A 14,121-nucleotide genomic window follows, 5' to 3' on the forward strand; every position below is an offset into this window, starting at 1 on the left:
GGCAGCACTGGGAGCAAGTTCTAAACATGCATAGGTTTGCACCTCTAGATTCCATATTCTGATAAGATTATGCTTTTCTTGTAAAGATGTTGGGTAGATTTATTTATTTTTATTTATATATTTATTTCTCAACAGGATTTTCAAAGCAGCTTACAACAAAAAATGCAAAATAGAAAACAATTGTAAAATTCAGAATTGAAAATAAAGCCACAGTTAAAATAGACAACACTTAACAGTTTCTCAGCAAATATGTCCACAAGCCTGGCAAAAAGAAAGATTTTCTTGGCTCCAAAAAGGGCTAATTGAATTGTTCAAATATATTTCCACCATGAGCCAGAGACCACCATCACTGTAAAATACCATAAATCTGAGAATTTATTTATTTATTTTATTTATTTATTTATCATACTTATACCCCGCTCCTCAGCCAAAAAAGGCTCTCAATAAATCTGAGAATTCCAAGTGTTAACCACTTAGTTAATCTTTATTATAATGTAACAAAAATTAATTTTAATCTTTCCCCAAGATACAAATTAATTCTATGCAGGGATGCCCTTTAGAAACAAGCTTCAGCTCTCCAGAATGTGTCGGCCCAATTAGTGACTGTGGTTTAGATATTAGGAAAACAGCACCCTGATGGTGAAAAAATACTTAACTGGTTTCTGAGCTAGTATCCAGACACAATTTAAGTTGCAGGGTTTTATTTTTAAAGCCCTAAAAGGTATGGATTTGGTATGCCTAAAGGAACACAGATATATACTCCCCGCTTAATAGTATATGTGCATAATTATTCCAAGATGGCAAGCTGGTGTCTCTATTCTTTGTCAAGCAGGAGATATTCGCTGACTGTTCTCTTTCTAAGTGGTTAAAGCTGCTGCTGAATCCTGCATTCCATATTCTAGCCATATGCATTTTGGTGCACAAGATAATCTTTAGTATAAAGTTTACAGCTAGGACTATAAAAGCTCCTCCTCCTAAGATGATTCAGTGCTAATGTAGTTGTATGAAGCCTTGCTCAGAGTTTTCTTCTTTATTAGACACCAAACTAAAGGGTAGGGTGCTTTCTTGGTTATTTATGGAATTCCCCTAATTTATGGAATTCCTCCTGTTTGCCTGCTTTGCTTGATCGAGAGCATTTAATGTTATACAACACTGCACTGAGAGCAATTCCCAGTGGAGAACCACTTATTATTCCTTCCAGATTGAATAGCTTGTTACTAAGGACAAATTTCCAGTCAGTTGTTTACCCATTTGAGATGTTGGTACTTGTGTATAAATCCCTAAATGATTTAGATCCAAGTCCTTAAAAGAGCACCTCTCCCAGTACCAGCCAGCCTGGGCTTTAAGATTATTCGGAGAGGCCCTCATCATTATCCCACCAGTAGGCCTGACCCATGGTGTGGGGACTTGAGAAAAGCAGTGCCTCAATTATGGCACTCCCTCTCTAAGGCAATGTGGGTGGCCCCCACATTGTTGAATTTTAGCCAATTACTAAAAACATACTTGTTCACTTGGACTTTTGTCAGGATCAGGTACTAGTGATGAGTACTTTTAGGATCCAGGTCCGATCCAGGTGCTGGCAGAATTTATTTATTTATTTATTTATTTATTACATTTCTATACCGCCCAATAGCCGAAGCTCTCTGGGCGGTTCACAAAAATTAAAATCATAGTAAGACAATCAACAGGTTAAAAGCACAAATACACAATACAATATAAAAAGCACAACCAGAATAAAAACCACGCAGCAAAATTGATATAAAATTAAAATACAGAGTTAAAACAGTAAAATTGGTCTTCAGCTGGCGACGAAAGGAGTACAGTGTAGGCGCCAGGCGGACCTCTCTGGGGAGCTCATTCCACAACCGGGGTGCCACAGCGGAGAAAGCCCTCCTCCTAGTAGCCACCTGCCTCACTTCCTTCGGCAGGGGCTCACAGAGAAGGGCCCCTGAAGATGATCTTAAGGTCCGGGCAGGTACATATGGGAGGAGGCATTCCTTCAAATAACCTGGCCCCAAACCGTTTAGGGCTTTAAATGTCAATACCAGCACTTTGAATCGGGCCCGGACCTGGACCGGCAGCCAATGAAGTTGTAAAAGGACTGGCGTAATATGATCTTCAGAACTCAGGCCCCGGCCAGCAGCAGTTCATGATAGGGTAATTCGGTGCAGCTAGGAGCAGCTAGAGTCAGGGCTATTTAAGACCCACATTGTGACTCCAGCATTTGCCACAGCAACATCATTCCTGTGGTGCTTGGCGCCTGGTTTGTTCCTGACCTTGGACTGCTCTTTGGACTGTGTTATTGCCTCTGCCATGCCTTGTTTGTTCCTGACCTTGGACTATGCTCTTTGGACTATGCTATTGCTATTATCTCTGCCATGCCTTGTCTGTTCCTGACCTCAGACTGTTCTTTGGACTACGCCATGTCGGTTATGCCAGTAAACCGCTCTGTCCTAAACAGCTTGTGTGTGGGTTAGTCTTTGTACACCTTCACTCTCCCGGGTCCTGGCACTCAGTCTGCGCTCCCAGCCACCCACATCCTGGACTATTACAACTTTTGAGATTTAACCTAGCCCTCGAACTTTGCTGCTTTAAGTTTGTGTGTCTTCTGCTATGGTTTTTTGTTTTATGGTTTAAATTATTGTATGCACCATCCTGAGCTCCTTTAAGAGGGAGGAAGGGAGGGAGGAGGAGGAGAAAGAGGTCTGTTGGACATTGGCACAATTTATGCTAAACAGATAAAATCATTCATAGAATTCTTTCACACTAACCCCGTCCCAATTCATAAAGCCATAGTAAAAGCAGATAAAAATTACACTCCACTCAACCCAGCACTACAAAACGAAGACCAAACATGACACTCAGTCGCAAAGAGAAAAAATGGGCACAAGAAGCACTACGGGAGAAGCACTATGAGCATCATCACATGGGGAAATCGTGTTTGCTTACCATCGCTTCTCCGCCTGCCTGTTTGTCCCTTATTACTTACTCTTTTGAAAGAGGAAGTAAACCCCTGCTTCTCCTGCACACAGCAGGAGATAGTGGCAACTTCCATCTTTAAAAATAAGTCAAACATTCTGGGTTTTGTTGTTGTTGCACGAAGAAGTCTAGAAGAGGTGGGAGGCGCTTGGGAGGCAGATGGCGTTGTGAGAGGGGCCCACGAAAATCTGTGAGTGCCCAGTAACAAGCGTGCAATAAAATGTTCATCTGATGGAGCTCTACAACATAATACAGACCCCACAAATAAACAAAGTATAATCGTACAAATGGTTTAGGAAGGGAGAGCTATTTCCTGAAACAGAAGTATTCCTAATAGCCATAAAGGATCAAGTTACAGCAACCAAGAACTACCAAAAATACATCATAAAAGATAACAGTGTAACAACAGATTTATGTAGGAAATATCAATTCCAAGAAACGAGGATGTAAAATTATGGCATGAATGGACTATATGGACAGCTGCAAAACTAATTCACCAACAAATGGTCATCAAATTCAACCTCATTAAACAACCTAAACCATACTATACATATTCACCCAAAACAATCTTGGAAAATGCAGATTATAAAATATACTGGGACAGAACAATTCATACTGACAAAACAGTACCCTGCAACTTTTCAGACATAACAGTTATATACAAAAAAGAAAAACACACATCATCATCATCATGACAAAAATGTTGTAGAAAAGGAAGAGGAAAATAGAGAAAAATATACACCACTGGCTATCGAAGTTAAAGAACTATGGCAACAGAAAAAGGTCACAATTATTCTGTTAGTCACATCAGTCACTAGGATCACATCAAAAAGACTAAACAGGAAACCTTCAGAAACTGGGCCTACCAAAGTACATCCACACCAACATCCAGAAAACACTCATACTTAAAACATGTTCGATAGTCAGAAAATTCCTTGATCAGTAAAAGACAGCATGACTTGATAAAGCCCATCATGTCCGTCTAGAAAAACTGCCACAAGTGAGAAAAAAGAGATAATAATAGTAATAAATGTTAGCGCCTTCTAATTCATATTTCTGAAATTTACCTGATGAGGATATCATGTGGACCTATCTCAAAGCCTTTGCTGAAGTAAATCTATAGGATATATGTTCAATTAATTTTGTTGGTGGTACTATTTCAATACGACTTATCATTAGTCTCCATTGAATAAGAAACTGAATACTGCATTGGAAAATATACTGAGGGAATATTCAGGGAAAGAAAACAATTTAGAATAAGGGAAAATGCTCCAATTTTTGCTGGAAAAGGAAGGTTGACATGGTAGCCCATGGTTTTGCTTGTTCAAATTGTATGCAAAGCAGGGTTTTGTGGGTTTTGTGTGTGTGTTTTTGCTCCGCTCCACTGAACGTTTGTAAACTGCTTTAGGAAGACAGGACAGTGATGTATTAGACGGGTGAATCTATCTCCGTCTGCACACATATATTATCATCTTTGGGCTCACTGATGTTTTAGCAATGTGGTTAATGTGGTGACCAATTTTTTTAATTTTATTAAAAGCGAGCATTATTGTGTTAGAGCATTTAGCTGGTATTTTTTCTAATGCTTTTTAAAGTTAAAACTATAGTGAAAAAACATTTTAGTGATAATCAAAAGAGTGATTAAAAAGGCGCAGATGATAAAATGGCCCCTACTGCAAAGGTCATAGTGAATGTGTTCTAAGCTTCAAATGACTGCTCAGGTAAATTGTTCCTTCCCCTTCTAGAGCAGCTATGTCATGCCACTGGTCTGGATGGAACATAGTGGGATGAACTTATAGAAAAATGCAATATTTCCAGTAGATTGGAACATCGGTTGTAATTCCGCTTGATTCTTACAGCAGAAGTTCAGTGATTATTAGCATTAGGACGTATCTGTTTGGAAGCAGTCGCTATTCCTCTGAGATACTTAATATGCATTCATCCTATTGTCTTCAATGTAAATGCAGACCTGACCTGACCTGTCGATGTCATAAACACCTAGGAATCAATGTATGCCTGCTGTGGTGTGTCATTTACTTTGCATCCGGGCTGGGTTCATGGGGAAAATGGATACAAAAGAGTTGTGAGCCTCCTTAAAATTAATGATTAAACCAAGAAGTAATTTGTTCTTTAAAAAATATAGTACTTATATTTATTTATTTTTCTGAAGGTGTGAGCGTCGTTTTGAAGGCCATAGTAGCCGCTGCCACCCTTGTGGAATTGCTGTTTCACCTTGTGGACAATTCATTGCCTGTGGATCGGAAGATAAATGTGTATGTAATAGTAGTTTATTTCTGGCAAAGCACACTAGTATAAATACAAAAAAATGTTATGTCATTTACATTTACGGCAATAAATTAAAGGAAAAACTGAGACCCAACTGACACATTGCATTGGTGTGGTAGGTACCGGAAAACAGTGCCTCAAACCACTCCTCTGTACTCTGGCTCTACATCGCCTTGGCAACCTCTTGAAGGTTAGCCCATATGAGATTGCCCTGATCATGTTATTTCTCACACCAGCACTCCTCCAACCCCCGTCGGGTGCTGATATTGGCTTGGGAACAGTGTGATTAGGGTCACCGTGGACCCTGACTTCCCAGGTATTATTGAGCGGATGTGGAGCATGGATACAGAGTGATTTCTTGACAGCTGCCACACCATAACAGTAACATGAACTGGACGTGAGTCTTACCTGCTTACATATGAAGGAATACTGTTCACTTTTAAAGGAATATGCATTGCTGCTCTTTTATTTGGCCTATTTTTTTTTCTTTCCACTACTTATTGGCATCAGTAGTGCAGCTAGGTAATTTTACACCTTAGACATAATGGCTATATGAGGGTGGGGGCACTTTGGATGGACCATGTGTTATGAAGCACGCTTGTAATTTTTCTTTTCCATTCCATGCTTTACTACTGCTTCTATATCCCTGATATGTTAGAGCAATACAAAACAAACTGTTGTCAAGCCGTGATAAAAAAGAAATATTTTGAGGATGTGCAGTTTTACATTTGAAATTTATTTAAATCGTAGAACCATGATGACTACAGGAATAAAACTCAGCCTGTTTTTGCTGTCCTGATGCTACACACATTGACTTGAAAATAGGGATAATTTTGTTCTAGAAAAGGATAACATATTTTAGAATCATAGAATTGGAAGTGACCATTTAGACCATCAAGTCCAGTCCCGCTGCTCATTGCAGGCATCCTGTTTCAAGCATCTCTAACAGATGGCTGGCCTGCCTGCTTGAATACCTCCAGGGATGGAGAGCCTCCAGGGATGGAGAGCCTCCATCCCTGGAGGTATTCAAGCAGACAGGCCAGCCATCCTAGGCAGTGGGCCTCATTGTCTGGCTGCTCTAACCATTAGGACGTTTTCCCAATGTTCATCCAAAACCTGTCTTCATGTAACTTGAGCCCATGTCTTACAGTCTTGGATGTTAGAGAACAGGTTTCAGCCCTTTTCAATTATTAGGTAATTGAAATATGCTGCCATATCCCCTCTCAGTTTTCTCTTCTTTTTAAAAGTAAAAATAATACAGTGAGCATCTGGAACCCTGTACATGCCTGATAGCCTGGCAGCCGGCCCCAGCTATTAAATGTTTTTAAAGTAAGAAAGAAAGGATACCACAGTAAACAGCATTACACTTGGTGGCCCCCAGCATACCCATGTCCAGGCACTGATGCCAAGCCTGTTTGCGGCGGTTCCCATCGCCTGCTGCTCTCTGAGTGGTCATCCCCCCCTTCATTCCCCCTTCATCCCCGTGGTCATCCCCCCCCTTCATCCCCATGCTGCAGGGGCTGATTGGCATCCAGCCTCTAACTGCATTTTAGGCTTGTAGTTTAACTGCAAGGTTGCTTGCAAATCTCTCCCTTCTATGTCCTAAACAAAGTTTGTATCAGTGCGCTGAGCTATGGGAAACTAGAAGTATACTGTGCATGAGGCAATGAAGGGAAATCATTTGGCAGATCTTGCAGGGCTAGAAAAACATATTGACACAGAGAGACTGAGCAATAGTCAGAAAATTATGGAAGTGCAAGTACTTGGACATCATCTAGGACCTGTTCAGGCAACACACTCAGCCATGGTTAGGCTGCTAACCCTTTTGCAGCAAATGGTTATTTATTTATTTATTTGTTTGTTACATTTATGTACCGCCCCATAGCCAAAGCTCTCTGGGCAGTTTACAACAGTTAAAAACAGTAAACATTAAAAGTATACAAAATTTAAAAACATAAAAACAACAGTATAAAAACAACAATATCCATTTAAAAACAATAGTTCTGGGGGGCCATTAAAAAACAAACTTAGCATTGTTAAATGGTGTTAAATGCCTGGGAGCATGTTTAAACCGTGGTTATGTAACCACCACGGTTAGGAATGGTTCACACGACACATGTAAGTCATGGTTCACACAACATGCTAAGTCATAATGTTTAGCTCAAATACTTAACCACTGTGGCTTAGTGTGTCATCTGAACAGGGTGCTAGGGAGCTATACTGGCACGACCAGAATATGGCTACCCTCCAGGCAAAGTACTTACAGCCAGGGCAAGAGACATCGAAGGTCTGCCTGGTTGAGTGGAGCTATACTGGAACCTAAGGGGCTCCAGCCTGTTCTCTGATCCCCAGTAGCTTGCCACACCAGGCAGCAAAACAGGAGATCCCTGTGCTGGCTGCTAATATGCATCTCTCTCTCTGAGCTTTGCATCTTATAACTATTGTTTGGCTTTCCAGATTAACCGGAGATAACCCCCTGCTCATCCAACGTGGATTTTATTGTGGACAATGGGAAAAGTCATAAAGAGTCTTGTGTCACCTTAAAAACTAACACATTTATTTTGGCATAGGGGTTAATGGACTACAGTCCAAATTTGTTAGTATTTAAGGTGTCAAAACTCTTTGTTGTTTTTGCTGCAATAGATTAACATGGCTACCCTCAGGAAGTGGAAAAAGTATATGCGATGCTGTGGAGAGAGTCTCCGATCACTCCACCAACCCTGCTGGCCACCAGTGATATTATTCTTGACTTTAAATACTGGAACCTAGAAACAAATCTGTTATTTAAGCTTCCTCTTCCCAATAAGTCTGTAATGATGATTAATATCTGAGACCTCTGTAATTCTGTTTATAAAGCATAGTGCTCCTTTTAAGGAAACGTGTAATGAATGAGAAGCCAAAAGAGACAATAAAATTAGTGATATTAATCTTAAACTGTCTTCCACAATTCACAAGTGCTTGACAGGGAAGAATATGTGTTGGCAGCACTGCTTAAAAACAAAATTGAAACCATATTCCTTTTCTTGGTACAGAATCAGATCACTGTGCTATGTTATTGTAAACAAGAGTTGCAGGTGGCTCTCCTCCAGTTCCTTACTCATAAAAATAGGTTAGAGACCTACTGCTCACTAAAAATAGCTTGGCACAGCTCCTCATTGGTTTAAGCTACTGTTCCATGATTTCTGAACATATGGTGGAGCTGGTTCCAACAAATTAACATGGTACCTACTAGTGTTCTCTTCCATTTGTTTTTCATAACATTAGGAACTATTAAGGTGTAGTGCCTGATTCCATAATTCACCAGTACTTCAATAAATTGATAAGAACATTCTGGATAACCTCCAACTTTCACGGAGTCCAGATGAAGAGGTTATCATGATGTACAGGCTATTAATATCCTATTTGTTGCTCAGAGTAATGAGCATGAATTGGGATAGGAAGGTATGCTTCTGTTAGCTCTCTGGCAGAAAATTAACCCTCCTTTCTAGATACTTCTTTTAAAGGCCAGAACTATATGTGTTAGCAGACCCATGCCTTCAAATACTACTTAGGACCAAACCTCTATAAAATAGGGCTTTAGTGATGATTCCAAGTGGAAGGGCTTGAGTAGAGTGAGAGTTCTAGACCTTTTCTTTGCTTTCTACTTCCTCCTGAGCAGCCTCTTCTACCAGTGACTCTTCCCACCCTTTTCTTTTACACCTAAAATCACATATACACACCTGCTATGCAGGCATTTCCCAGCAAGCAGAGCTTGAAGACACAGGTCTGCCACCATCATGTATTTAGCATTGTAGACACTTAGCCATTGTTAAGACCATGGTGGGAATGGATGCCACTGAGGGAGGTAGTGGTGGTAGACAGGAGGCATGTAATCCGATGGCCCACTCCTGATATATTGACCATGGTGAAGAGATCCAGAGTGTTTTGTATGCTGCATTATGACTGTAAGCCCATGGAGCTATTAAACCAAACACCATGTTTGTTGTCTCACAATTTCAGAAGCATTGGTATTCATTTATTTATTACATTTATATACCGCCTCATAGCTGAAGCTCTCTGGGCGGTTACAAAAGTTAAAACAGAGAACATTAAAAACAAGTAATTTGTTAGGTATTGGTATGTTAATTGTTATGTTGGTTTGTATTTTATGTAGTAATAAATAAAATATTATATATATAAAAAAGAACATTAAAAACAAATATACAAAAATTTAAAAGCATAAAAACAGCAATATCATTGCCACTGAATTACTTCTAAAGCACAATATTTACCTTGAGGTTAATGCTCATTTAAGGAATTTCAATAGAATAAAAATTCCAGAAATGTTCCAAAAATGCATAGTTTCTCCTGTACATGCAGAAAGATGCTACAAGGGAAAAAAAATTGTTTCCAGTATTTAGGGTGTGTGTGTGTGTGTGTGTGTGTGTGTGTGCATGCGCGCACACGCACATCTTTGTACACCCCTGTCTTCTGCTTCTTTTTACATAGTGATAGAAAGTTAAACTAGAACAGGAAGCATAACTCACATGTAACATTGTAGCTCTTCTCCCCAGGCCCACAGAGATGGTATATTTCTTGTTCTAAGTACTCTATAGAAAGAACATTTGTCATTGCTTCATTTTTATAGCTCGAATATAATTACATTAGCAAAGCACCCTTTGAATGTGCTGAAAGCAGTCTCTACATTTCCAATAAAAGGAAACAGAAGTAGGTGTGTGGTTATGAACACAGGAAGGCACTGTGGATGTGAATAGTACAGGTAAACCTCTTTTATGTTTAGCCGAACTGAGGCGAAAAGGAAAAGGAAATATCAACTGCTCCTGAATCAGTAATTTTTATTAGGAAAAGGTTTATATAAGAAAAGAAGAATTTATTTTGGCTCTTGTGAACCAGACTTACATATGCATTTTCCCTATATGTCCATTACCTTCATGGCTCCTTTCCTCCCTTTGTAACTTTACTTTGCAGGAAATATGTAACATCTAAAGCTAAATTCACATACCTGATTCCCAGTTACTGTTGTGCCTTCATTAAAAGAAAAAATAATATTTGAAAGTTTCTTATTTGTTAGTAATAATTTTGGAACAACATTAAAGAAGTTTAAGTGGGAACCGTTTAACTTGGGGAGCTTTGGCTATTGGACGGTATAGAAATGTAATAAATAAATAAACTTAAATCTAATAAAATTAATTAGGGAAGCTGGAAGCCAGTGAGGTGGGGCAGAAAGCAAGTAAATGGCCGCCATCACTAAAAGACAACCAAGAGGAAGAGGAGCCCTCTGTCCTTCCCAGTGGGCAGTTGTTGGAGGAAGCTAAGGCCGAGGGTGGCTTGCAAAAATACCATGCAGATGTCATTCTTCCCAATGCACTGGGCCTCAGAAGGCCTTTGAATACATTTCTCAACAATGGCACATATTTATAAGCTATCTTGTTAAAAGATAAATATGAATAAATATTTTAGATAAATAATAATAGATAAATGTCATCTCCTAATATTGTGCGGCAACAATAGTAGTAGCAATAATGAAAATTGCCTTCCACCAACTACACATGTTAAGAAGTCTATAGTTTATTCTATCTGAAAAGAATGTAACACCATAATCCATGCCTTTGTAGCCCAAAGAAATTACTCTCTCTCTTTCTTCCTCCCTCCTTCCCTCCCTACCTCCTCTCTCTCTCTCTCTCTCTCTCTCTCTCTCTCTCTCTCACACACACACACACACACACACACACACACAGCAGCCCCACACCCATTAGTGTCAGGGAAATTAAATACAAGAACCATGGTTGTGAAAAAACAGCAAAAATGCAACCCACTTCCCACAACAAGCCATCAGGTCGTAGGAAGCAGCAGTAGCTACACTGTGTGTTGTCCCTCCTCGCATAGGATTGTTCTTCCCATTTATGTAATAAAAGTTTTAAAGAATAAATGTTTTATCCAAAGTATCTTAGTACTTGGATTGTTATCCCCCCCCAACCCATCCCACACACACACACACACACTGCAAAGTTCTAGTTTCATTATGTGATTTTGACATCTTTCAATGAGAGGCCTTTTCGGTGGTGGCCCACCGACTGTGGAATGAGCTCTCCCACGTTAGGCCTGCCTGACACCAACAATTTCGTATTTTCAGCACCATGTTAAGACTGTCCTCTGCTCCCAGGCCTTTAACAGCATATGATTGGGCATTTATGCCAGCTATCTAAACAGGTCTAGTACTCTATTGAAACTGTTTTTAGTTGTCTAAATTGTTTTAAAATTTATATATTTATATTTTTCTGCTGTGTTTATCTTATGAAGTGTTGTAAACTGCCCAGAGAGCTTCGGCTATTGGGTGGTATAGAAATAACAACAACAAATAATAATAATAATAATGATGATGATGATGATAATGATGATGATGTCTTTCAGGCTTATATATATGAGAAGCATTCAAGCACGTATTCCCATAAGTTGACAGGACACACAGAATCTGTAATTAACGTGGCTTTCAACCCTTCATCTCCCCAGGTATTTTTCTCATTTATTCACTCTGATTTCTAATGGCTTGCAATATTCATTAGATACTGTAGTTTCCCCATTTCCTTTCCCTATGCCATCTCATGTTCTGTTAATATCTTCTAATGTTTATTTGTTTGTTGTTAAAACCATCATGGTCATATCAACTTCGCAAATGCATACACCAGCAATACAGGTAAGCCCACAAAACCTCTACAATACAAAGACGTAAAATACAAAAAGATACTAAAAAGGTTTTCATTAGAAGGTGGCCACAAATATGGAAAAGATTAGTTTTAATACAAAGAATTAAAATAAGAGACACTAAGGATTTACATCAGGTCCATAAATGTATAAAAGTTAATACTACTGATACGTTAAAACTTCATGTTAAATTTCATCATTACTGTTCATCATATTGACCTCTATGAATCTTCTTCTCAACTTTTGGGCAGCCACGGCAAATCTTGCAACCCGGTTACAAATTTGTCAGCATCAGAGAGCAAACACATAATTTTAATTTGATCATCATTGTCAGATATGACCCGTGACAGATTCAAAATAAATTTTGTCCTGTTTTCAGAATATAGAGAACAATATAATGAATAATGGTAGAGGTTCTCTACTCCTTGAGCACCACATATACAGAACTGTCTTTTACTATTTTAATTCTTATGTTCACCATTCCAGAATCTGTTTCAGATATGGAGCGGTATACAAATTTTGTGAATAAATAAATAAATAAACCTCCCAGCTGGAGGAGGAGGATTTTTGCTGATTCCTCCTTGGTACTGCAGGTGAGCACAACCTCACGCACTGTTCTAGAGGGTCCCCCAACAGTCCAGAGTGGATTTGGGGGCGGGCATGGGGCTAGTCAAAAAATTGCCTCCTTCCTTTCCACAGAATCATCACAAAGTTCTGCTGTTCCTAAATATTCCAACCTGTGTCCTGAGACACAGAGTACCCTTGCATACTATGGTACAGTGAGTGGCTACTCAGGGGTACACCTTCTCAGTGGTAACCCCTCCGATTGTGGAATGCTCTCCCTGTATTGGCTTTTCAGTGCCAGGCAAAGACCTTTCTATTCTCTCAGGCCTTTTAATTTGCTACTTATTTTATGGCTCAGTTGCATTTTAAAGCATGGGTTTTTAAAGATTTTTTGTATTTGTCTCCTTAGTATTTAGTGATTACTGTTCTAAATTGTATTTGTGCTGCTCATTTTAATTTTGATTGTATTTAACTGGATTTTATTGGTTTTACTGGGTTTTGTTTTGTAATTATGTACAGTGTTCAGGGAGCTTTGGCTGTAGGGTTTTTAATAAGTGGAATGAATGAATGAATAAAATAAACTGTGCTTTAGTCTAGTCTCCATTTTGGATAATTCTTGGAGGAGATCTTCCATGGAACTCAACACACTTGGATTCTATGTGTTGACTCTTACAATCCTTCTGGGCTTCACCTAGCACACTGCCCATTCCCTGTGATTCACTCATAATACTATTTCCCTTTTCATCTAGGGATGATCCTATGTATCCAAGCTCCGAGCTTTTTTTGTTTCGCTTGAGCTACTTTTCATACCTAGGTTGAGCGTCATACCCCATGAAGCACCCATTGCTGCATTCAGCTCCATAGAACTACTAATCACGCTGGGAGCTCAGATAGTTTCCTGGTCCACCCCAGAGACCCCCACACCATGTACATGACTATGATATTGGGGCCACAGATGGTTTGTGCATCAGTTTGTACCCTGAAAGTCCATGTGTGGCAGTAATAGTAAACAAGCAGCATGACTGTTAAGGACAGCTTAGGTTTGTTGACTTTATGATCAACATTTTTTCCTTCCTGTATCCAAGCAAACAGCTGAAGGTGTTGTGCTAGAGGTTTTCATGGGACCCCGGATCAACACTTAGCTAGCTTCACTCCCTTGCATCCTTTCCTCAATCCACTTGCCTTTCTCCATGTTTGCTGTTTTTGTTAGGTTAGTCAGGGATCAATGAGATGCTTTGTTTTATTGCTCTCCATTCCAAATTCTATGTTTTGAACTGCATTCCACACTTAGCCACCCATCATCTCCTATATCAGTCTTTATCTGCATGGGAACAAAGGCCATTGCATATGCATGCTGAACTGGTATCCAGAAGGCCTAAGAAGCCTGAATAGCTATTGCTTCCTGTGAGTTTCCAAGTGACTGTGACTAATAGGAGAAGTGAAACCCTCTGTTCATTTTCCTCTCAAAACAGGACAAGTAAATATACCTGCTCTAACATTTTCTCTTTATTTCTCTTGATATCACTCTAAATCTATAAGTTTTATGTATATGTTTTATCCTTTGCATGGTCAACCACTGTGCTACTGTAA

General features: G+C 39.4%; 1 protein-coding gene across 1 annotated transcript in view; it reads left to right on the forward strand.

Annotated features, from left to right (window-relative positions):
* Positions 1-14,121, forward strand: part of WDR27 (WD repeat domain 27) — an 88,365-nt gene that overhangs the window by 47,527 nt on the left and 26,717 nt on the right. Inside the window, exons 22-23 of the mRNA XM_063125659.1 lie at positions 5,150-5,252; positions 11,677-11,775. Coding sequence (XP_062981729.1) covers positions 5,150-5,252; positions 11,677-11,775 — 202 coding nt within the window. The remainder of the gene's footprint in view (positions 1-5,149; positions 5,253-11,676; positions 11,776-14,121) is intronic.

The sequence above is a fragment of the Elgaria multicarinata genome, chromosome 4 (assembly GCF_023053635.1).
Source record: "Elgaria multicarinata webbii isolate HBS135686 ecotype San Diego chromosome 4, rElgMul1.1.pri, whole genome shotgun sequence".
NCBI lineage: Eukaryota > Metazoa > Chordata > Lepidosauria > Squamata > Anguidae > Elgaria > Elgaria multicarinata.